This window comes from Dipodomys ordii, unplaced genomic scaffold, assembly GCF_000151885.1.
Source record: "Dipodomys ordii isolate 6190 unplaced genomic scaffold, Dord_2.0 Scaffold5, whole genome shotgun sequence".
Taxonomy (NCBI): Eukaryota; Metazoa; Chordata; class Mammalia; order Rodentia; family Heteromyidae; genus Dipodomys; species Dipodomys ordii.
In genome coordinates this window covers 20,983,271-21,005,598 of record NW_012267221.1, presented here as the reverse complement: position 1 = coordinate 21,005,598, position 22,328 = coordinate 20,983,271, and the positions used below count along the sequence as shown (strand labels likewise).

At 41.5% G+C, this 22,328-nt stretch overlaps 1 protein-coding gene across 1 annotated transcript in view; it reads right to left on the bottom strand.

Moving 5' to 3' along the window:
* The window catches only part of Myo3b (myosin IIIB), a 239,322-nt gene that overhangs the window by 16,384 nt on the left and 200,610 nt on the right, over positions 1 to 22,328 (bottom strand). Inside the window, exons 23-24 of the mRNA XM_013027381.1 lie at positions 20,190 to 20,267; positions 18,058 to 18,263 (exon numbers count right to left, since the gene is read on the bottom strand). Coding sequence (XP_012882835.1) covers positions 18,058 to 18,263; positions 20,190 to 20,267 — 284 coding nt within the window. The remainder of the gene's footprint in view (positions 1 to 18,057; positions 18,264 to 20,189; positions 20,268 to 22,328) is intronic.

Below are 22,328 nucleotides of genomic sequence, written 5' to 3'. Positions count from 1 at the left end.
GGCATAAGAACAGACCTCAGGACCAATGGAATAGAATTGAAAACCCAGAAATGAGCCCACAGACCTATAGCCACCTAATCTTCGATAAGGAAGCTAAAAAAATAGAATGGAAGAAAGACAGTCTCTTCAGTAAATGGTGCTGGCAATTTTGGTTAATCACCTGTAGAAAACTAAAGCTAGATCCTTATATATCACCCTGTACCAGAAACTCCAAATGGATCAAATACCCCAGATTCAAAGCAGACACCACGAAAACATTATAGGACAGAATAGGAGAAACTTTAGGTCTCCTTGGCGCAGGCTGAAAATTTTTTAATAGAGATCTAGAAATACAACAAATCAAAGAAAGGTTGGACAAATGGGATTGCATGAAATTGCAGAGCTTCTGCATGGCAAAGGACATAGCTAGCAAGATCAATAGAAAGCTCACAGATTGGGAGATCATCACTAGCTATACAACAGATGAGGGTCTCATATCTAAAATATACTTGGAACTCAAAAAATTAAATCCCCCAATAACAACTCCTCAAAGAAACAACTGCCTGATAAATAAATGGGTTAAAGACTTAAAGAGAAACTTCTCTGAAGAGGAAAGAAGGATGATCAATAGACACATGAAGAAATGCTCAACCTCTCTAGCCATGAAAGAAATGCAAACCAAAACAACATTGAGATACCACCTCGCCCCAGTTAGAAAAGTGGCTATAATCAAGAACTCTAATAACAGATGCTGGAGGAGATGTGGCCAGAAGGGAACCCTACTGCATTGTTGGTGGGAATGTAAACTTGTTCAACCACTTAGGAAAGCAGTATAGAGGTTTCTGAAGACTCCACATAGAGCTCCCTTATAACCCAGCGATCCCACTTTTGGGCATTTACCCCAAAGATCACAAACAAGACCATACTAAAGCTACCAGCACAATTATGTTTATTTCAGCATTATTTACCATAGCTAAGATATAGAATCAACCCAGATGCCCCTCAGTAGAAGAATAGACCACAAAAATGCGGTACATATATACAATGGAGTTCTATGCCTCCATCAGAAAGAATGACATTGCCCCATTTGTTAGGAAATTGAAAGACTTGGAGAAAATTATATTAAGTGAAGTAAGCCAGACCCAAAGAAACACAGGTCCCATGGTTTCCCTTATTTGCAATAACTAGTATATGTCTGGGACAAGCAGAAAAGGTTAGGTAAGATGATGTTAAGCAAAATGAACCCTAAGATAGGGACACAAGTGGTTTTTTCTTCCTTGCTATTGTTTCTAATGTATTTATAAGATACCATGTGATTTTTTTTTTTTGCTGTTTGATATGTCCCTCCCCCATGGTATAACCCATTTTCACTGTATTTGATGTTGGTATAATTGGGGAGGGGAAGGGAAAAAAACAAATTGTTTAAATAGGGATACAGGTTAACCCATTGTAACAATGAGATGTGCAAGACGCTATGTTGAAAAATGAACTTTACAGTTTTGGCGGGGGATGAGGGGGTGAAGGGGGTGGGGAGTGTAGTTGAGGTGGTGGGAGGGAAGGAATGGTAGGGGAAAAACAAAGGAGGAGGCAATGCTGGATAAGAAATGTAGTCATTACCTTGCTCATGTAATTGTAATCCCTCTGTACAGTATTTTCACAATAAAAAAACTTATTTAAAAAAAAAAGACTAAACTTAGAACTTCCCTATGATCCAGCAATCCCAGTCCTGGTTACTTACCCAAATGATCACAAGCAAGGCCACACTAAAGCTACCAGCACAACTATGTTCATTGCAGCGTTATTTACCATAGCTAAGATATGGAACCAACCCAGATGCCCATCAATAGATAAACTGATCAAGAAAATGTATATATATATATATATATATATATATACACACACACACACACACAATGGAATTCTATGCTTCTATCAGAAAGAATGACATTGCCCCATTCGTAAGGAAATAGGAAGTCTTGGAAAGAATCAGGTGAAGTAAGCCAGACCCAAAGAAACATAGGCTCCATGGTTTCCCTCATTTGTAGTAATTAGTATATGTCTATGATAATCCTAGCAGAGGATCAAAATAGCTCAATAGCTATGTACAAATGCCCATTCAAAATGATGCTAATGGAAATGAATTCCAAGATATGGAAACAAGGCCTTTTTTTCTTGTTAATCATGTTGTTGTCAATGTACTGTATTAGGTTATTTCTCTCTACTTTATTTTTCTCTTTTTCCCTTTGGTTTATCCCCAGTAGTCACTGTTTTTGATTCTGGTACCTTGTGTCGTATATATACATTTATCTGATTTGAAGAAGTGAAGAGGAATAACAAAATGCTGAAACAAGGACAAAGGGTGATCCAATGTTGGAACTTTGGGAGGGTGTGGGGTAGAATGGGGGGGGAGGGACAGAGGGAGAAAAAATGAAGGAATGGGTAACAAGGTTTGACAAGAAATTTACTCATTACCTTACTTATGTAACTGTAACTCCTCTGTACAGCACCTTTACAACAAAATAAAAATTTAAAAAGTTAAAAAAAAAAAAAAGACTTGCCAGAACCTTTGGGACTCAGAAAATGGAGTGCTAAGAGGAAAGTTTACAGCTATCAATGCCCACACTAAAAAAAAAAAAGAGGGAACAGCTTACACTAAGCAAAAGTAAAGAAATGTAAATATCACCTGATGTGAAAGAAATAGGAAATAGTTGTATTGTCAAAGCTCATAGAATTCACAAACTATCCACCATGATAATGACAATTTGCCTTGTGAAGGTCAAAATGTGTTCGTGATTTTAACTAAGTGTCACTATCCTACAATACTGTGAAATACGTGAAATTTATGTAATCACCTAATATCAATAAAAAATTTTTTTAAAAATAGAAATCTCAAATAATCTAATGAGATAACTCATACTCTTAGAAAAAAATAAGAATTAGCTAAAATAAGTAACTAGAGAGAAACAACAAAGATTAGAACAGAAATTAATGAAATGGAGACTGAAGAAACGATACAATAAAACAAAGAGTTGGGTCTTTGAAAAGACAAGATTAACAAACACTTAGCCAAACTAACTTAACAAAGTGGGGAGAGGAGAAGACACAAATTAATAAAATTACAAGTACAGGCTGGGGTCATGACTGAAGTGGAAGATTCTTGCCTAGCAAGCATGGGGCGCAGAGATCAAACTTCAGTGCTACAATAAATAAATAAAGCCACACTCAGTATTCTTCTGAGACAGAATCTGAATCTCTAGATTGGCTTCAGGAGAACCACTGACTTAGGTGAATATGAGAACTGACTGCCATCAAGTGGAGAAGTGAGAAGGTTTGTTTAGTTCAGCTCAGAAGACCCTGGAAGAATGATTTAGGTAAGGTGGTAATCAGACATTCATGAACATGGAATGGGGCATCTTGAAGGTTGGGAGATAAACCCTCTTAGATCTGGAACTATTCATTGGAAGTTCTTTGACAAAGTCAAGGATGTTGCCAAAGAATTTCTAGGTATTTTAGGTAAGTAGTTGAACGCAATGACCCTTTGAGATTCCCTTAAATGAACATATTACATTGACTTCCCTCTTATTGTAAAGAATTACTTCTATGATTTTAAACATGATACTTATTGTGAGACAGAGACCAGGAAGATCATGGTTTGAGGCCAGACCTGGCAAAAAGTTCCCAAAACTCCATTTCAACCAATTTCTATGTATGGTAACACATGCCTAGGGGCAGGAAATGTAAACAGGAGGATCATGGTCCAGGCCAGTCCTGAATAAAAAGGAAGACCCTATCTCAAAAATAAACAGAGCAACAAGCATCAAACCTCAAGTTCAAACCCCAGTACTGCAATATCTGCCTATGTATGCATGTACGTACGTACGTACGTACGTACGTATGTATGTATGTATGTATGTATGTATGTATGTATCTATCTATCATCTATCTATCTATCTATCTATCTATCTATCTATCTATCTATCTATCTATCTATCTATCTATCTATATTGTACCTGTACCTGTATCTGTATCTGTATCTGTATTTGTTTATCATTGATCCAATACTGTTACTGTGTGCTATTATCTTATACTTGGGTATGTGTAAAGACTCCTAAAATTCCCCTAGCGTGTTGGGGTCTCTTAGAAGCTGCTATGATCTCTTTCATAGGATCTTCTCCACATCTATTTTTGTAAGGTAAAACTCAGTTGCAAATCAAGTCACCAGAAAACAGAGAAGCCATATTTTGGGAGGGTGAATTGTGAGTCTTTATTAGAAAGCTGGCATCTGCAGGTGGACTCCTGTCTCAAAGACTTGCAGCCCCTCTAATACACTTAGCACTGCTAGAAAACTGAGAGAACAGAAAAACCAATACTACCAAACCAGATCAAATTGAATGGAGAACTGAAGTGGGACACCATGTTGACTGCAGGAGAGCCAGGAGACAGAAGACACAGGCATGGTGTGATGGTACCTGAGCTGGCTGGACCTAAATATTGTCAGGGTCAAGGGGCAGGGTCACAGGAAACTGGAGAGTCTCCCAAGTTCAAAGCACAGAACTGACAGGTCCAGTAACCTATCGTCCAAGTCCGCCCCATGCCTCTAGAAACTCAGGCATGCCCATCACCTGAGAGGTGGGACTTCACCTTCCTCGACCATTAAGACAAGATGGTGCCAGTTAAACCTAATTCCCTATCCACCATGTGGCCAAGATGGTGTCAGTTAGATCCAGCATCCCGACTTCACCATCTAGAACAGTGTTTGTCATCACCTGGCCATCGCTACCAGCATCTTAAAATTTGTTAAAAATGTAAATTCTCTTTCTCTTCTTTCTGTCTTTCTCTGTACACCCATCCACTCCTATTGAATGGAAACTCTGGTACAAGATGCAGGAATCTGCATTATCACTGGTTTTTCAGGAGCCTGGTTAGAGAAAAAGGTACCAAGCCACAGAGAGTCTCTGCATCTCCATGGCCTCTCCTCCCTCTTTTCCCCATGAGGACCTGATGAGCTATGAGCTGACCAGAGCATATCACTTTCCCATGGAAAAGGTGAGCTGCCTAGAATCCTCACACATGCTCACTATTCAGGATCACTTTTTGGGCTTTGCTAGCAAGCAATTAGAAATGATTTTAGCATCCACCAGGAGAGGAATGGCTGGATAAATACCACAGATTTCAATGCAGGAGTTGAAAGGATGTATGAGAGCTATGGAGAACATGGGTTTATATCTCATACATATTGTTAACTGGAAAAGCAAGTTGGCAAACTGTACCAAAGTGCAGGCGGGTCCTCTCCTTTTCTCTAGAGCTCTCTCCATGTGTGTATGTACATGTGTGTATGCTTTCTGAAAATGTGAACTACCAAAAGCCTAACAGTGGCTACTTTAGAGATGAACAATGGAAAATGGACTTAGAGATTTAGGGAAGAAAACATTCAGCCTTATATACAATACTTAAAAGTTTTACAGGCAATGTCTATACTGTTATTTTGTAATTAAAAATTAATTTCCGACATTAGATAAAAATTATTATGGTCTATCCAATAACAGGCCCAAATCCTTGTAAAGAACCCTAGATGGAACAGTTTGATCAGTATTATTTGCATGTAAGTAGAAATATCCTATACCTTCATTGTGGCAATAAGCCTTAATCTTTTTCCTATTTTATTTTGTTTTATTTTTTGTTGGTCATGGTGCTTGAACTCTGGGCCTGGGCACTGTTCCTGAGCTCTACAGCTCAAGGTGAGTGCTCTAACACTTGAACCACAGCGCTACTTCTGGTTTTCTGGTGGTTAATTGGAGATAAAAATCTCATGGACTTTCCTTCAGGAGCTGGCTTTGAAGCGTGATCCTCAGATCTCAGCCTCCTGAGTAGCTAGGATTATAGGCATGAGCCACCAGTGCCTGGCTTCTTTTTCCTATTTTAAATATTTATTGAGGAATTCTGAATCTACGTCAATGACCACCCAGGGTGTCTACTTAGAGGCTCCATTACTGGACAATTGTCTGAATAATTCAATCCATATAAATAATTTTCTTTTATGTAGATAATGAAAAAGTAGCAGAGCTATTTTGTCTTGGATAATTTGATAATTACCCCCAATTGCTCATTTCCCTTTGTGTGTCTAAAATTCCAGATTTAGTTTATTAAGTTCATGTATTTACCATAAGCTCCTTTATTTTAATTTTTTCCCTTCATGTTTAGCCTCGAGTAAAGAAAGACAGCAGCTGGCAACCATGTGCTACAAAGAAAGGAAGGAAGAAAGGAAGAAAGAGCCATTATATCTGTTATTGTACAAAACTCCTAAATTTGGGCTCAAAATAAAAAAAACCAGTCACTGTTTTATTGTACAAAACTCCTAAATTTGGGCTCAAAATAAAAAAAACCAGTTACTGTTGTGTTGTACAATTCCTTAGATTATCAATTTCTGATGAGCTATTACTATTGCATTCTGAACACAATAGGCACTTAATTATTGCTGCTGCTGATTTATGAGTTTAAATATCTTTGAAGAGGAGAAAATTACAATGACAGAATTAAAAACTAAGGCTAAGATTATTTGTACATTAAATTTGTAGTAAAGAGCTAAACTTAAAACATGATTCTATTTTATAGGGAGAAAAATTGTTAGTGGACTTTTTTTTCTAATTGTGTCTCCTTTATACTGAGGTTGGGTTCTGAAATTAGATTCTCATTTGGTATTCTAACCCTATCACAATCTCAGTATAAATGTTTCCTCATTAGTAAAACTAGGATAATAGCATCCGTTTGGGGGTCTATTTCTGGTGCTGAGATGGTAGCAGAAATCTTGCTATAAACCAGTGTTCAATGAATGTCCATCCATCCATCTCCCTTTTTCCATTCATTTCTTTTGACAAAAATCCATTTTTCTCTTCCTCCTCCCAAATACCTGAGGAAAAGTAGCTAGTAATCATTTCAATCATCTCTAAACTATGGCTCTCAGGGATGGACAGATATTTACTGTAAAGCTCCAGACTGACTGAAGGGTCAAGTTCAGGTCAGCGAATGGACTGGACAATGGTTTCTGGTTTCCAGAGTCACATCTGGGCTCCCAGGGTGAAATGCCTTGATTGAGGAGCCAAGTCAGTGGCTGGCAGAGGCTGGAGAAGAAAGCATGACATGGCCCATAGACTAGCCTTTGCTGGACCAGAGAGCTTCTTACACTCTCCTTCCTCCTCTCCTCTTCCACTCTCTTCTTTTGGCTCACCGTTAACTCCACTCATTTTCCTTTGGCTCCCTCATTATTATCATTACCCAACATGAAGTAGCCCTCCCCCCCAACCCTCAGCCAAAACAGGAATTTCAATCGACCACTGATGTCCAGAGAGTAAGCCTGGCAGCTGGGCCTGCTGTCCCGGATGAGTCCTCTCAACTGAGCGCATGTTGTCTGGTTCTTTTCTCCAGACGTCCTCCTGTTTCTCTTGTGAGTTCCTAAGCTGTTTCTAGGCTCCCTATAATTCTGCCTGTCAGTGGATTCTCCTCTGTGACTGGATTGGTTTTTGAGGCTGCTCCTAAGTACCGAACATTGAAGAACTCAGGAAAGACAGGCTGGATTTACCAGTACATTGACCCCTTGAATATCTTTGGAGAACAGTGTGACAGACATTTCTAGTGTTCGTTTTCTAATCACCACAACAAATTCCTGCTGAAAATTTTAGAGCTATCAATGACAGAGACTTTTCCCTGAACATTCAGTATGTGAAGGACAGCTGTCAGCAGTGGGGGTTCCATGAGAAAGGCAGGATTTAGAATTGTCCTTATCCTGAGGTAAGTTAGGAAGGTCAATTTGAACCCAATTTGTCCCCTAACTGCTTGTATAGGTGGTTCCAGAAAGTTCTTCAGTCCATCGTCACCTGGAGAGATTGGCACTGCCAGCTCCTAGATGCAGGACCTTGAGAAAGCTACTTTACCTCTTTAGACTCCTCATCTGTCCAGGAGAAAGTTAACCCAGGCCACCTCTCGAATCTTGCAATGACCCTGTAAAGAGCCTAGTTAAAAGGCTTTTGTTTGCTCATTGCACTCTCCAAGGTTATAACAATGTTAATGTAAATGTTAAGAGAGAAAAAGTTCTCCAAAGTCTCACTTCCCTAAATATCCCAAAGGTATCAGCAAACATGCAGGTGGAGAGAGTGAGTGACCTGCTCGACTAGGACAGAGTTGGGGGGGCCAAGCTTCAGGACAGCGGTTGTTACAGGCCTCATCCTATATAATGGGACACTACCATGAGGTTGCTGCCTCTCAGAGGTAAACACAGCATCTGGGTAATTTCACAGCATTGAAGTTGCCCTTCTCCTCCCTGAGTGGTAGCTCTTTGCATATCCCTCACTAGTAATAATCCCAAAGAATGGGAATAGGGTGCCTCTTCAGCCTGCTGCAGCTGTCCTAGCTCCCTGAATGGAGCTTGGCTCTAGTAGTGTGCCCAATGGTACACTCACACCTGATTGTGTCAACTCTCCCCTCTGTAGCTACAGGTGTAAAGAAAACCCTAGGACTGCTGGAGGATTTGGGTTTCCTGAGTCTTTAGTCACTGTGGACTTCCTAGGGAGAAAAGCAGAAGTTTTCTTTCATTATGTTCAGCCTTTCTCCAAGTGTCTGGCCTCTCCTTTGAGGCTGATTTTAATGCTGTCCCAGGCACCACTGGAGTTCTGTCAGGGATAGCAAGGTGAACTTTTCTCACTGGCAAATTATGACTGGTTGTATTTTTTTTCAGGAGTTAAAAGAATGTACAAGAGGTTTATGGCTACAACATGCCTTTGTGATGGTGATGGACTGAGAGGGCTCCCAGACTTCACTTGCACTCACTTAGGAACATATGCATGTGCATTTCTTAGATGTAAGGCAAAGCTGAGGAAGGCGCCAGGTAGCAAGGGGGAGGAAATGAGGGATCTGAGGAATTGAAAGCATTTGCTCATTCAGCCCATTTCATTCATTCATCCTCTTCATTAATAAACACTAGATTGCTTTTTGGAAGCACAATTGGCTGCCTACCATTTCCATGCTCACTTCACCTTGGTTATTGATCAGCAGAGTTTCTTTGACAACAGCCTGTTCTTTTTACTTTTTAAGCCTCTTCCTGCAGCTAGGCATGGTGTAGAACCAATGAAGTGGATCTTTTTAAAATGGCTTCTGGGAATGTGCTTTCTTTTCTAATAAAAGCAGTACAGATTGGTACAGAGGCCAGCTATCTTTAGAAATTCATCCTGACCCTTTCTTCTTGTTTTAAATTCAAATATGATGATTGGAGGGCTGCCAGCTCCTGACCACAGTGGTGTTCAGGTTGCTGATGGCAGCATTGAGTGGCTGAACTATGCTAGAAATAGGTGAGCTCCGAACTTTGTGTTTGTGTGTCTGTACTAGGTCTTGAACTCAGGACCTCGCATCCTTGCTTAGCTTTTTCACTCAAGGCTTGACTAATTGAGTCACACCTCCACTTCTGGTCTTACACTATTTAATTAGATGTAAAACTTTTCTGCTCTAGCTGGCTTCAAATGTTTATTCTCCAATCTCAGCCTACTGAGTAGCTAGAGTTACAGGTGTAAACCACTAGTACACTGACACTCTAAATTTTTTCATATGCGAACAAACAAACAAGCATTTGCCAAAAGTTCTCAATTTAAGTTTTTCTCCAATTCTGTCTTCTGCCCTGTGCCCTGAGATATTTGACAATGTCTGGAGACATGTGTTTTCCTGGAGTTAGTGATGAAGCCCAGACCATCACACATTCTAGGCAACCACTCTACCACTGAGCTACATGCTCAGCTATTTGTAGACATTTTCAGTTGTCACAAAGGCTAGTAGTGGGAAGAGGAAAGGCATTGATATTTAACAAGTAGAAGCCAGACAAGAAGCCACTAAGCATCTTAGTAGGCCCAAGAAAACACTCCACAAACCTAGAATTATCTAGTTAATAGTCAATAGAATGGCAATCATTCCAATGAGAAAATCTGGATTAAACTGCTAAAAATGCTTCTTTGCTATTCACAGTCAAATGTATTCCTGACTCACAGAGTTCCTCACCGAGGAAATAAACACATACAACACACCATGTGAGGTGCTAGGGATACAAAAGTGAGTAAGGTCCACTCAGTTTCCTCAAAAGCTTACAGTTAGCAGAGTAGTCAGGCCTGCTAAGCTTAAAGATGAGAGTATATACTCCATTCTAATGCAGGGAGATGGATGAATAGTCATGGGAACAGAGGATAGAGGAGGTACCAGGTTGCTGACATCCAGGTTTCATGGGGATGGTGTCTAAGCTAAAGACTGAGGGGCAGGACAAGATCAAAGGAAGAAAGCTTCCCACCAGAAATTAGGAGGCACAGAGGCCAGCCATCATACATGACTAACAGGAGTCTATGTATGAAGGAAAATGGTGGAAAAACAAGGAGACTCAGATGGGGCCCATTATGGAAACTTCTTGGTTTCTCTAGCCAATGGGGAACAGCTATAGATTTTTATTTATGAGAGCACCATGGTCTTTCTATTTCCATATGCATAACTCTCACAGTGGTTTAAAGACTCACATGAGGTGGCAAAGACCAAGGGTTAGGAAGGCACATCAAAGGCTAAACAAAACCTCCATTGAGAGACGAAGATTCATGTTCTGGCAAGTCTGGCAGGAAGTAGTCATAAGGAGAGAATGAGCATTTAGGAGGTCCTGTATGGGTTTCCTATTAATCCAATGGTGTGGAAACAACCATGTGTTTTCTCTATTACTGCATTCTCAGCACCTCACTGCAGCACTCACCATACTGGCTGGTCCTCACTATAACATTTTCTCTTGACAACAGGAAAGTATGCCAATGGATACAAACTGAGAAGGCCTGTGGATTGGTAACTTGATCTGGTAAAGTTACATAAAGTTACACACCTGCCTCACAGTTCATCCATAGAGATGATGTCTAGAATCAATATGGACTCTCCATTGGCAAGAATATCTGGATCTCAAAGGCTTGTTCTAGAATCAAAGAAAGCCAACTAGTCAACTTCTAGATTGTCTTTAGTGAAGCTGCATGTCCCTTAAGAACATAAATAGACAAAAGCAGCAAAGCACAAGTGAGGAGATAGAATCATTCTCTCCAGAGATTTGAGCACCTACTTTATGTCAGGACTCTCTGAAATGTAGCTATGAACATAAAGATAGAAGTGCATACATAGTTTTTTAAGGGACATTTCTCATGGAGGAAGCTTGATTCTTCAGAAATGTTAAGAAGCAATACTTATGTTCTTAATCCTTGGCAGTACAAAGCTTCCCCTTAGCTGTTAAAGATCTTGCTACTACTTGGAAGGTGGCCATGAAATCAGGCAATTTCACACACACAAAAATCACTCCAGAATTAATATGGTCTATTAAACACTGTTCCTTTAAAAACATCATTCTCTTTCCAACTCCTTGAGAGGTCACATCTGTAAGAACACTCTTATTGCCACAAACATTTTGGAGACTCATTTCAAAAATCAATATAGAAACTTCCATTTAAAAGTTATCTTGAAAGCTGGTAAGCTTTTACTGTGTGCATGAGCACATGTACATGCATGCTTGGGTATATGTGTGTTAAGGTTTGGAAATAACCAAAATCAATTTGGAGCTAAGTCTAATAGACAAAAAGGTCAAATCAAATATTCCTGTAAGCCAATACATAATTGCATACTTAAGTCTGAAGGAAACGTCAAGTAAAAACTACTTTGATGAACAGTAGGAATGATGGGACAAATGTACCATTTCTGGGCTGCTAAATGGACCATTCTTCCCTCCTCCAATGAGTATGAAAACCCAGTGTCATAGCATGAATCCACAATCCACACAATTAGCCTCTCTTTCTTCAATGCACATGTGCATCTTCTCTGATGTTGCCAGGAATACTATACATTTACAGTCCTTCTTTAATTTCATAGTAATCACAAACAGAAAACATAGGAAAAGAGTAATTGGAAGCAGTAAAGCACTGAAAGGGAAGATGTGAAAAGGAGAAAATTTAAGATGCTGTTCACATTAGAAAAATCTCCCATGGTATCAGGATCACAGTTGATAAAAACCTACAGAAAAGAGCGTGACATGGATCAGCTGGAAATTCCCAGGATTCTAATACACAAAACTATGACATCCAAATTAAGGAAGTCACAATAAATGTTAAACAAATTTGGATGCACCTTATAAAACAAGATGATACACATTGAATAGCTTACTCTTTGCCCTTACTTTAAAAATATTAATTAATTTAGGTTTTATTTAAAATGGGTAATATACTCAAAAGATGGTAGTCTGAATACATGCATTTATTTTTTTCTGTTCTGAAGCCTCAATAAAATGACAGCACAGGGATTTTTTAGAAGGTATAAATCCTCTGTGAAGACAAAGGGAGAGATAAGAAAGGGAGAGAGGATATAGTAATAAGATTTTGGTAACAAGAAAGCAGATGGAGAAATAGTAACAGATTTAACAGACCTGAGAAAACTGAATCCTAAGTCACAGTAGGGAAAGATGAGAAGCAACCTGGTTGATGGGCAAAGAAGCTCTTCTCCATTCTCTCTTCAAAGACTCAGACGTTTACAGTCAGACATTAAAATGTGTGGGAGAAAATTTTCCTAAAAGTTAGTAAAGAAGTAGCCATATACTCAGATTTTCTTCCCTATTTAGAGGAAGATTTTCTAAAAGATTGTTAGCCTAAAATCATGCAAAGCTCAGAAGTACTGAGCAATAAACAGAAATGACAAGTGAATGCTTGTATATATTGAATGTTAGGACTCTGGCTCTCCCATCAGACCCCAGGATCCTGGTAGCTGATGTAGACAGAATACTGGCTCAGTGTGAATTTTCCTCAAGGCAAATTTGCAATCTGTTTATTGAATCAACACGGGGGAATCTATGAATTCATCAGAGTAGCTGGCCATGAATGCTGCTGTACTCAGGGACAATGTCATGGGAATGCTCCGAAGTCACAATTCTGTCCAGAGGGGAAATAGGACTCAACTTGGACTGCAGTTAGGACATGATATTGTTTAAAGAAATGGAGACTTCTGGCCATTGCCCTAAAGAGACAGAAAGTGGCAGGTGGATTCAGAACACAGAGGCAGCTGGCCAGCAACTGAATGCAGATTTCAAAGGGAAGAGGGAAAACCCAGACCAGTGAGAAAAAAAAAAAGCAGTAGCTTTGGTTGAGATCCATAAATAATGGCTACAAATTTATAATCTGAACAGGAAAAGCAGCCTCTTTGAGCTGGAAAACACCCTCACAATGGAAGGTAACACCCAACATGCTTCCCGGTGGAACACAGACCCCGTGGACCCTGTCAAGACAATCAGAGAAAGCTGTCAACTACACGGAGAGGAGTTCAAACTGGGCCAGCATAAGCTGGTTTTTCTCTAATCCCTTAGAGAAGGGGACTTAAGGAACTGTCTTCAATAGGCTTCTGCACAGTGAAGTTGTATGAAAACCAACCAACCTATGCTTACGTTTAAATATAATAAGCTGTGTATAGTTCTTAGGCTTAAGTCAGCATCCAGTTGTTAACAAAATTTTGTTCTCAGAAAATTTTAAGTGGAAGGGCTCTGATTGGTAGGTAAATTCCTGGGCAAAGCGGACTTTTCTATATCATTGTTGCAGGTTAAAGTCCATTCCAAGGCATAGAATGGTCAAAATATAGGGTAATGGACACCCATTATTTTAGCTACCACTGCTATTATTTCAGCCTTGCCATCTCCTCTCTCTTTTTTTTCTTTTCCTTTTCCTCCTCCTCCTCCTGTTGTTATTGTCATTGTTGTTGTTTTTGTTCTCCTCCTCCTCTCCCCTCCTTCTCCTTCCTTCCTCCTTCTTTCATTTTTTCTTTCTCCCTTTTTCCTTCTTCTTTCTTCTTCATTTTGTGGCTCAATCCTAGGCCCTGAGCTCAAAGCTAGCACTCTACCACTTGAGCCACAGCTCTGCTTCTGATTTTTTTGGTGGTTACTTGAAAATAAGAGTTTTGTGGACTTTTCTTCCCAGGCTGGCTTTGAACCTCAATCCTAGATTTGAGCCTCCTGCGTAGCTAGGATAACAGGTATGTGCCCAGCAAAATGTAGTATTGTTTACCTTTTGCCTTTGGCAGTCTTAGTTCTTAAACTCAGAGCCTCACACTTGCCAGGCAGGTTGTCTGTCACTTGAGCCATGCCCCCACATCGTCTTCCTTTAATGGGCTCTTTAGGCCATGGTTCAAGTAGTGTTGACTCCTTCCCTGGCATTTGGCCGAAGGCTCTGTGCCTAGCAGTAACTGATTGATCCAAGGTGAGGCATGTGATCCATGCTGAACAATTCCAGAGTCACTTGTGTGAGAACTCTCAGAAGGCCTCTTGTTGCAGATGTTGCTATGCCTAAGAATGCTTCCAGTAGGAGCTGCCAGCAGCCATCTTTGACAATGCCGAAGAAAATTAGGTGATAGAGCACAACTTCATGAATATACTAAAAACTACTTTGTAAGGGTAACTTTTTATGAGAGCTGTGTTGCAATTAAACTAAAAACAAGAATCATAGACCAGAGCCTGAGCTAACAGCTTGTGAGAAGAGGTGAGAGATGCCCAAGACAACCTTGTGAAGAAACTTCAAAAGGGAAAGTGGCAGAACCTGGTGATGAACTGTTTAAAGGGTATGAGGAGAAGTCACAAATGACCCCGAGTTTCTGGAGGAGAGGAAATAAAGGAAAAGAAGGGAAAATGGGAGGAGGCTAGTACGATGCCATCCTGAGAAAGAGAAGTGGCAATGAAGGAGGAGAAGGAGGAACTTCACCAGTTCAACAGACATTGACTCACAAATGTCATGAGCTGGGTCCTGGTGGGTGCAAGTCTCCCACACTGTGAGTTGGACTGGGAGAAACTGAGCCTCTCTGGAGGCTTGTGGGGGGTGGAGGGATAAGAACAGCCCAGGAGTCTGCATGCATGCAGTCTCTGGCAATCTTCAGGCTGTGGCTCTGTGTGTGTGCTCCTTCATGTTATACAGACCAATAAAAATCTTTGACAGAAATTTGGGATTATTTGACAAGTAAGATGTCTAAAAGAACACAGTCCCCTTACAGAATTCTGCAATTCTGTATATAAACAAAGCCTTAGCCTTGGCTGTGTCTTTTAGATATTTGCTAGGCCATGCTCCAAACGTATAGCATATGTATCTGCCCACAGTAGACTTCTGAGGGGCCCTGCTTCCAACCTTGTGGGACATGAGAACAGTGAATGTTCACAGTGCTTTGCTGTTTTGTCTCTCAACATCTGGCTTCGAAGATGTTTGGCTATCCATCCTGCACTTCCTAGTGGCCTCTTTATGCCTACTTGAGAACTTAAGACTTCTAGTTCACCTAGACCCACTGATGAGATGGTGTTTTGAAAACACTCTTCCTAAAGGGACAAATGCAACAACAAAAAGTTGCTTTCGCAAGACTTATAAATGAACCTAAAAGCTCAAAACCGCCACTCTGTATCTGTGATGTCTGATTGGAGCCATGCCCTGCTACAGTCACTTTACAATCACCTTGGGCTCTAGGAGGGGCATTAGTTATCTAGCAATAAGCATCTGTGACAAAAGGCAACTTGCCCACCAGGCAATGCTTTCTTATTATTTTGAAGAAAACATTCAAAAACTACAGAATACTCGCCAGGCCTCCAGTGTCAAAAACTGACCTAATGATCAACCAGGCCATACCTGTGTACTCCCTACCCCCATCTCTCCCTATTTAACCTGAAGCTAATGTCTGTACTCCTAGAAGATGGCTGAAGATGTACTACTGAAGGGCTGTCTTCCCATGGCTGCCATGTAGTAAATCTCCTACCTCTGCCCTTCACCATGTCTCTTGTTTGGCATATGGGGGGGGGGGTGAGAGGCTGGACCTGGCATGGGACTCCTGGATTTTGGTCTAAAAACCCAGTTTCTAAAACACACCTAGAGGATCAGAAAGGGCACTTCAGAGTCATTTCACCACAAAATTGAAGGACATTAGAGCAAAGCAGCATTTTAGGTTTGGCCAAGTCTGCAGACTTGAGTGGTGAGGGATTGAGGAAGATATTCCCCATTTTGGAAGGAAACTTCAGGTCTCCATCATGAATGCCAGAACCAGGCAAAGCACCACCCTAAGCAAGTCTGTACCTTTTGTTTACCTCCCTTTGATAAACCTTGAGTGGCTCTGTGGCTCAGTTCCTGCCTTTGATTGTTTTGTCTGCATATTTCCTTCAAAGAGTTGATAAAGCAGCAGTCTTGAGCAGGAAGATAAGAAGCACCAACTCACTGAATAACATCAAGGGGAAAACTGCTAGCTCATCCATTTTGTTGTTCCGTTGCTCAAAAGGATCAAAATACCAATTAACTTGCTGGCTCAGAAATCTTTGATATCCTCAGATTTACTGACACTTTTGAAACTCTTGCTCCCACTTGCCTAATGGTTTTCTGATTATGAACAAAGAGGTGCTGATCTGTTTAGCATTTGACCTGTTTTCTTAAATATTTTTAGGTATTCAATACTTTGTGACTAAAAATACTTGTTACATTTATGAACTAAAATCATCTTTTTTCCCTTGTTCCACCTCCATATTTGAAGGGGGGTTGTGGAAGAGGCTTAAAGGGTACTTCTTTCTTAAATGTTATTTCATTCTTATTTTTAATGTGAAATTTCTCATTTCAAGGGACTTTTCCCATCTTTTCTTTTCAATGGAATTTATCAGAGTTTGGAAAACTTAAAGCAAGCTACCATGTTTAGGATCCACTCTTCTCTAAGGAAAGATTGGAGAAATGCAGAATTTGCTTCAATCTAGGAGTGAAGAGATAGTCAGGGTGGCTGGTGAATAGATTTGAAGCAATCTGAATATTTCTTTCCAGTCATCCTCATGTTGGTGCTTCCTCCTCAGAAGTGGTTATTGTTTTTCACTATTTCTTGCCAGAAAACTCTGTAAGTCTCACATGTGATCACCTGCATATGCAAGACATCCCACAGCAGTTGTTCCACAGCAGTGTTCCATTCTTAGCAAACGCAAGTTTCTCAGGTTGGAAAGCTCCATGCAATTTGTGTACCTCAGTAAACACTGGGCATGGCACATTGATTAAGAAGTCCAAAGCCAGGGTACCTGGGTTCAAATCCTGGCTCTACCATTTTATACTGTGGGAACTTGGGAAAGCCACAAAATTTCTTTGTGTGTCTCAATTTCCACATGTGTAAAATGTGATAATCATAGAGCCTAACTTGTGGTGTTGTCCTCTAGATCAAACAAGATTACATATTTGCTGATAATCCCCTAAAATGTCCTATACTCTATGATATTTTCTGTGCTACATGATCAGTTATCCTGTAACAGTACAGACCCTAGAGAAGAGGATTGCACTCAAATCCTCCAGAATCATGCCCCACTTCTGAAGGAATACTTCAATCACAATACAATGTATCTAGAGAATGCAAGACCTAAGAATTTATATAATAAACATGCCTACTGACATTTGTGTATGTAAATACTGGATCTTGAACTCAGGGCCTTAACACTGTCCCTTAGCTTTTTGCTTAAAGTTGGCACTCTGTTACATGAACCACAACTTCAATTCTACATTTTTACTGGTTAATTGGGTGAGAAGAGATTCATGGATTTGTACTGCCTGGGTGGCTTCAAACCACAATCCTCAGACCTCATTCTCCTTTGTGACTAAGATTACAGTTGTGAGCCACTGACACGTTTTAACATGATCAAAAAGGAACACAACCTGTCCTCTGGGACACTGCAGTTTAGTTGGACTACAATTTAAAAGTAGAATATTTGCCAGGTGCCAGGTGCTCATGCTTATAATCCAAGCTACTCAGGAGGCTGAGAGCTGAGGACCAAGGTTAAAGCCAGTCCCCAGTGCAAGGCCCTGAGTTCAAGCCCTAGTGCCAGTACACACACACACACACACACACACACACACACACACACACTTTAACAAGATTTAAACAATAAGTGGCAGCCAGTAATCTGCCCATCACATGTTTGAAGGGAGACAGGCAGGTGGACCCACTCCAGGGCACAGAATTGATCGGGGTAGAGCAATATTTGCAAAATGCACGTGTATTCAAGGATGCTGGTCTGACCTTTTCACAAACTCTTCGAAGAGGATGCGGTGGGAATAGCCCTGCCTGCGGATGCTGACAGTCTCCAGGATCCCCGTGGAGCGGAGCTGGGCCAGGACCCTCTCTTCAGAGAACTGCAAGGCCTTGCGTTCATCATTGGGTTTAATGCAACGCACGAAATGGGGCTGTCCAACCACCATTTTGGAGAGCAGATCCATCAGAGAATACTACCAGGGAGAAAAACACAACAGAAGATGACGTCACCACTATGAAGGGCCTGCAGAGGTCTTCAGAGGAGCTTGAGACTTATAAATCACCCTGTAAGCCTTTGAGGCACAACAGGCAGTCAGCAACAGGAGATGGCAAGGTAAGTTCTCCTTACAGCTGCCTAAAGATTCAAACACATTCTTAAATGACTCCTAGTGCCGAGTAATGCCACATGCTAAGAACATGCTTTAGTTTTCCCTGGAATACCACCATTCTGTTATTCAAAACAATGTTCTGCACGCTGTAATTTACAATATCCAGCTTTGGAGAAAGGAGTTGGCTGTTTCTTTTGCCTAAGAACTACTAAAAAGTCTAAAAATTGCTTTATAGATGGAATGCTGGACTAAAAGGTCTGGGACTACATAGGCACAATTCTACTTTGTCTCTGAAACACAATTGGCTGTGTTGGACTTTGTGGCTGTGTGTGTGTGTGTGTGTGTGTGTGTGTGTGTGTGTGTGTGTGTGTGTGTGTGCACATGCACATGTGCTGACCCTGAGGCTGGAATTTAGCCTTTTCACTCAAGACTGACACTCTACTACTTGAGCCACAGCTTCACTTCTGGCTTTTAAGTGATTAATTGGAGATAAGAGTCTCACTGACTTTCCTTCCCAGGCTGGCTTTGAACCACCATCCTCAGATCTTAGCCTCCTGAGTAGCTAGGATTATAGGTGTGAGCCACAGGTGCCCGACTGACTTTGTGGCGTTTGAGCCTTTTTGTACGGGTTAGCTTCCCATAATACCTTCTATCTACAATGCTGTTCCCAGATCCTGCCCCTCAGCCTGCCTGGCTCCTCCAGCTATGACCCAGTTTCCTCTCACTGACCATCCAGCCCTGCACAGTCACTTTCCGGGCCAATCCATCTCACTACATTATTCTCCTGCCACAGAGATCAGTTCCTGCTTCAGCATAACAGTATCTCCACATGATGCTACTACCTGATGAAGCTATATAAACCTAGCTACAAGATACTACAAAAGATGAAGCTACCTGAACTTAGCTCTCAGAGGAGCATGACCTCTGAAGGATTTCCAGCTATGTAATAAAGGTCAACCAATCGGTGCAATTTGGTAAACAAATATATGTTTTATCTGGACATTTAACAGAGTGCTCCTAGAAAAAAATGCTTTTATGCAAAGAAGGGATTTTACTAGATGGAACACAGAAACGGGGATGGCAGAATTAGGAAAGATGCTAGGCATGGTGGCACACCTGTAATTCCAGCACTGAGAAGGCTATGTAACGGCTTGGGCTACAGAGCCTGACTCAGACTTACAAGCAGCCAAAAATAAAAAACAAACAACCAAGGAAATAACGGGGTGGAGGCAAGTGGAGTTTGCAATGGGGCAATTCAATCAAGGAAAATAAAACTGGTGCTTTTCTTTTCTTTTTTTTTTTTTTTTTGTCGGTCGTAGGGCTTGAATTCTAGGCCTAGGCGCTGTCCGTCAGCTCTTCAGCTCAAGGCTAGTGCTCTACCACCACAGCATCACTTTCAACTTTTTCTGTTTATGTGGTGTTGAGGAATCAAACCCAGGGCTTCATGCATGCAAGGCAAGCGCTCTACCGCTAAGCCACCCTCTCAGCCCCAAACTGGTGCTTTTCTAGGTATCTGAGCTTGATAAATTTTAATGAACTATGATTTGCTGGAGAAGTGGCTGACTGGCTATTTTAAAGTGAAGGTGCAGCCCAAAGACTCACAGCAGCTCAGTGGCAAGAGCTGCATGCTGGGGTTCTCTCCTTGCAGTCCTCTTCTACCTGCCCTCCCCTTGCTTTACTGATGCTGGCTTTTTGCCCTGGCTCCAGCGACTCTATGCTATCTGGCCCTGGCATGGGAGGATGCAGCAAGTCCTTTTGGAAGCAAGAAGACAGAGATGAAGCCCAGCTCACTCGGAAGTAGGACGCCACGGTTTGCCTCTTCATGTTGGTGGTTTCTTCTGGATGCCGGATCACCTCAAGGGTGTCCACCTGGAAGCAAGCACAGACATGACCAGTAGTTAGAGAATATCCCAATTCCTTTCATGCTCCAAGTTCTCCTAATCTAGAAGAATATTTGTCAGCTACCCCAGGCTCAGACTGTAGCAGAGGGAGTAGGGCCGAGGCACCAAGCATCTTCCAGGCCACCACCGCCTGAGGCTCAGCACGCTGCTGCTGCCCACCAGCCGTGTGCTCTCGGCAGGCAGCACTCGGGACCAGTGCAGGGTGGTCACACCGGGTACCACCATCTCTCTAGCTACCTAGCAGGGAGGGATTTCTGGATGGAAACAATTGAAGGAATAGATTGATGGAAAACAGCCTGTGTTTCCTATTTGCAGCTCAACAAACTCTGCTTGGGTGAGTGGAGGGAGGGTGCGTGGTTTTGCAGTACCAGCTTCCTGCACAGAAGTGACAGCTCTTGTCTTTTCTAGCAAATGGCCAGGGTGTGAAACAGGGTCGTATGAACTGGAAGATGCTGCTGCTGTTGCTACTGCAGCCACCAACTGCTGCCAGCGCGTGAGTTCCTCTAGCTGGATTCTCACCTTCTCCTGGGAGTCAGGGCATCTGCAGCAGGATTCAATGAGGTTGTAAAATGGGTGCTAAAAGCAGGGAGAGGCTGGTACTTAGGAGCCTGTGTGAAATGGCAGAAAACCTTCCACTGGGTTGGATAAAGAAAAGACTTGCCAGGTGCGAGTAGCTTAAGCCTGTAATTCTAACTACTCAGGATACTGAGATCTGAGGATTCAGGTTTGAAGCCAAACTGGGCAGACAAATCCAAGAGACTCTTATCTCTAGTTAACCAGCAAAAAGGCAGAAGCGAATGTGTGGTCCAGTGGCAGAGGGCTAGCCTTGAGTGAAACAAAGTCCTGAGTCTAATGCCCAGTACCAGCATAAAAACCAAAAACTCAAATATAAACACAGGTTTATTTATTTATTTTTATTTTATTTTGTCGGTCATGGGGCTTGAACTCTGGGCCTGGGCGCTATGCCTCAGCTCTTCAGCTCAAGGCGAGTGCTCTACCACTTGAGCTACAGTGCCACTTCTGGATTTCTAGTGGTTTATTGGAGATAGGAGTCTCACGGTCTTTCCTGCCTGGGCTGGCTTTGAACCGTGATCCTCAGATCTCAGCCTCCTGATTAGCTAGGATTACAGGCGTGAGCCACCGGTGCCCAGCTAAACACAGGTTTATTTATCAAGTGGGGAAATTACAGGACAGAGGTAAGATAGATAGATGAGTCAGGAAAATTATATGATTTTTTTAACAAATATCAGAGATACTAGATTCAGAAGTTGAATCCAGGAGATTCTCCATCTATCTTCTCCTTTGAGATGATTAAAAAAATAATAACTTCAACCTTTTACCAATAAACTACCCAGAAAAAGCTGGAAGTGATGCTGTACTCAAGTGGTAGGGCACTAGTCTTGAGCACAAAGATGCTCAGGGACAGCCCCAGACCCTGAGTTCAAGCCCTAGGACCAGCAAAAACAAAACAAACAACAATAACAACAACAAAAACCCAACCCAAAGATGAGATCACAAGGTCTCTGACAGAAAATACTGTAATTAAACTTCTCAGCCACTGGTGATCCCAGCCCCATAGACTGGACCTAGCAATAGGAATTTCTCACAGGCAATCTCTATAAGTGCTCAATCCCTAGGCGAATGCTGCTGATCTTACTCTGGCGATATTCTACTGAAAGTGTATTTGTAACAGGTGCTTAAACTATTTTTGCTGCCAAGAATTAGCTAAAAGCAGGAGAATAAACTGCATCTGTACTTCCATTTTGTGTTTGCCTCCATTTAAGTTCTCTCCACAGTCATGTTGCAATCCCCTTCAGTTCCAGGCAAGTCTGGACTGGTCTTAAGGACCTTATGACAAGGACTAAAACGAAACCTAAAGAACTTCAGAGCTTTGCAGGGCAGATCACTCCCAAATGAGGATACTTACTGATCAATAATGCTCAGGATGCACTCTAGAGCTGGAGAAGTCATCTCATGGGAACCCATTTGTTCCCCTCAACATCTTCAGACCCCAAGAAAACCACAGGTG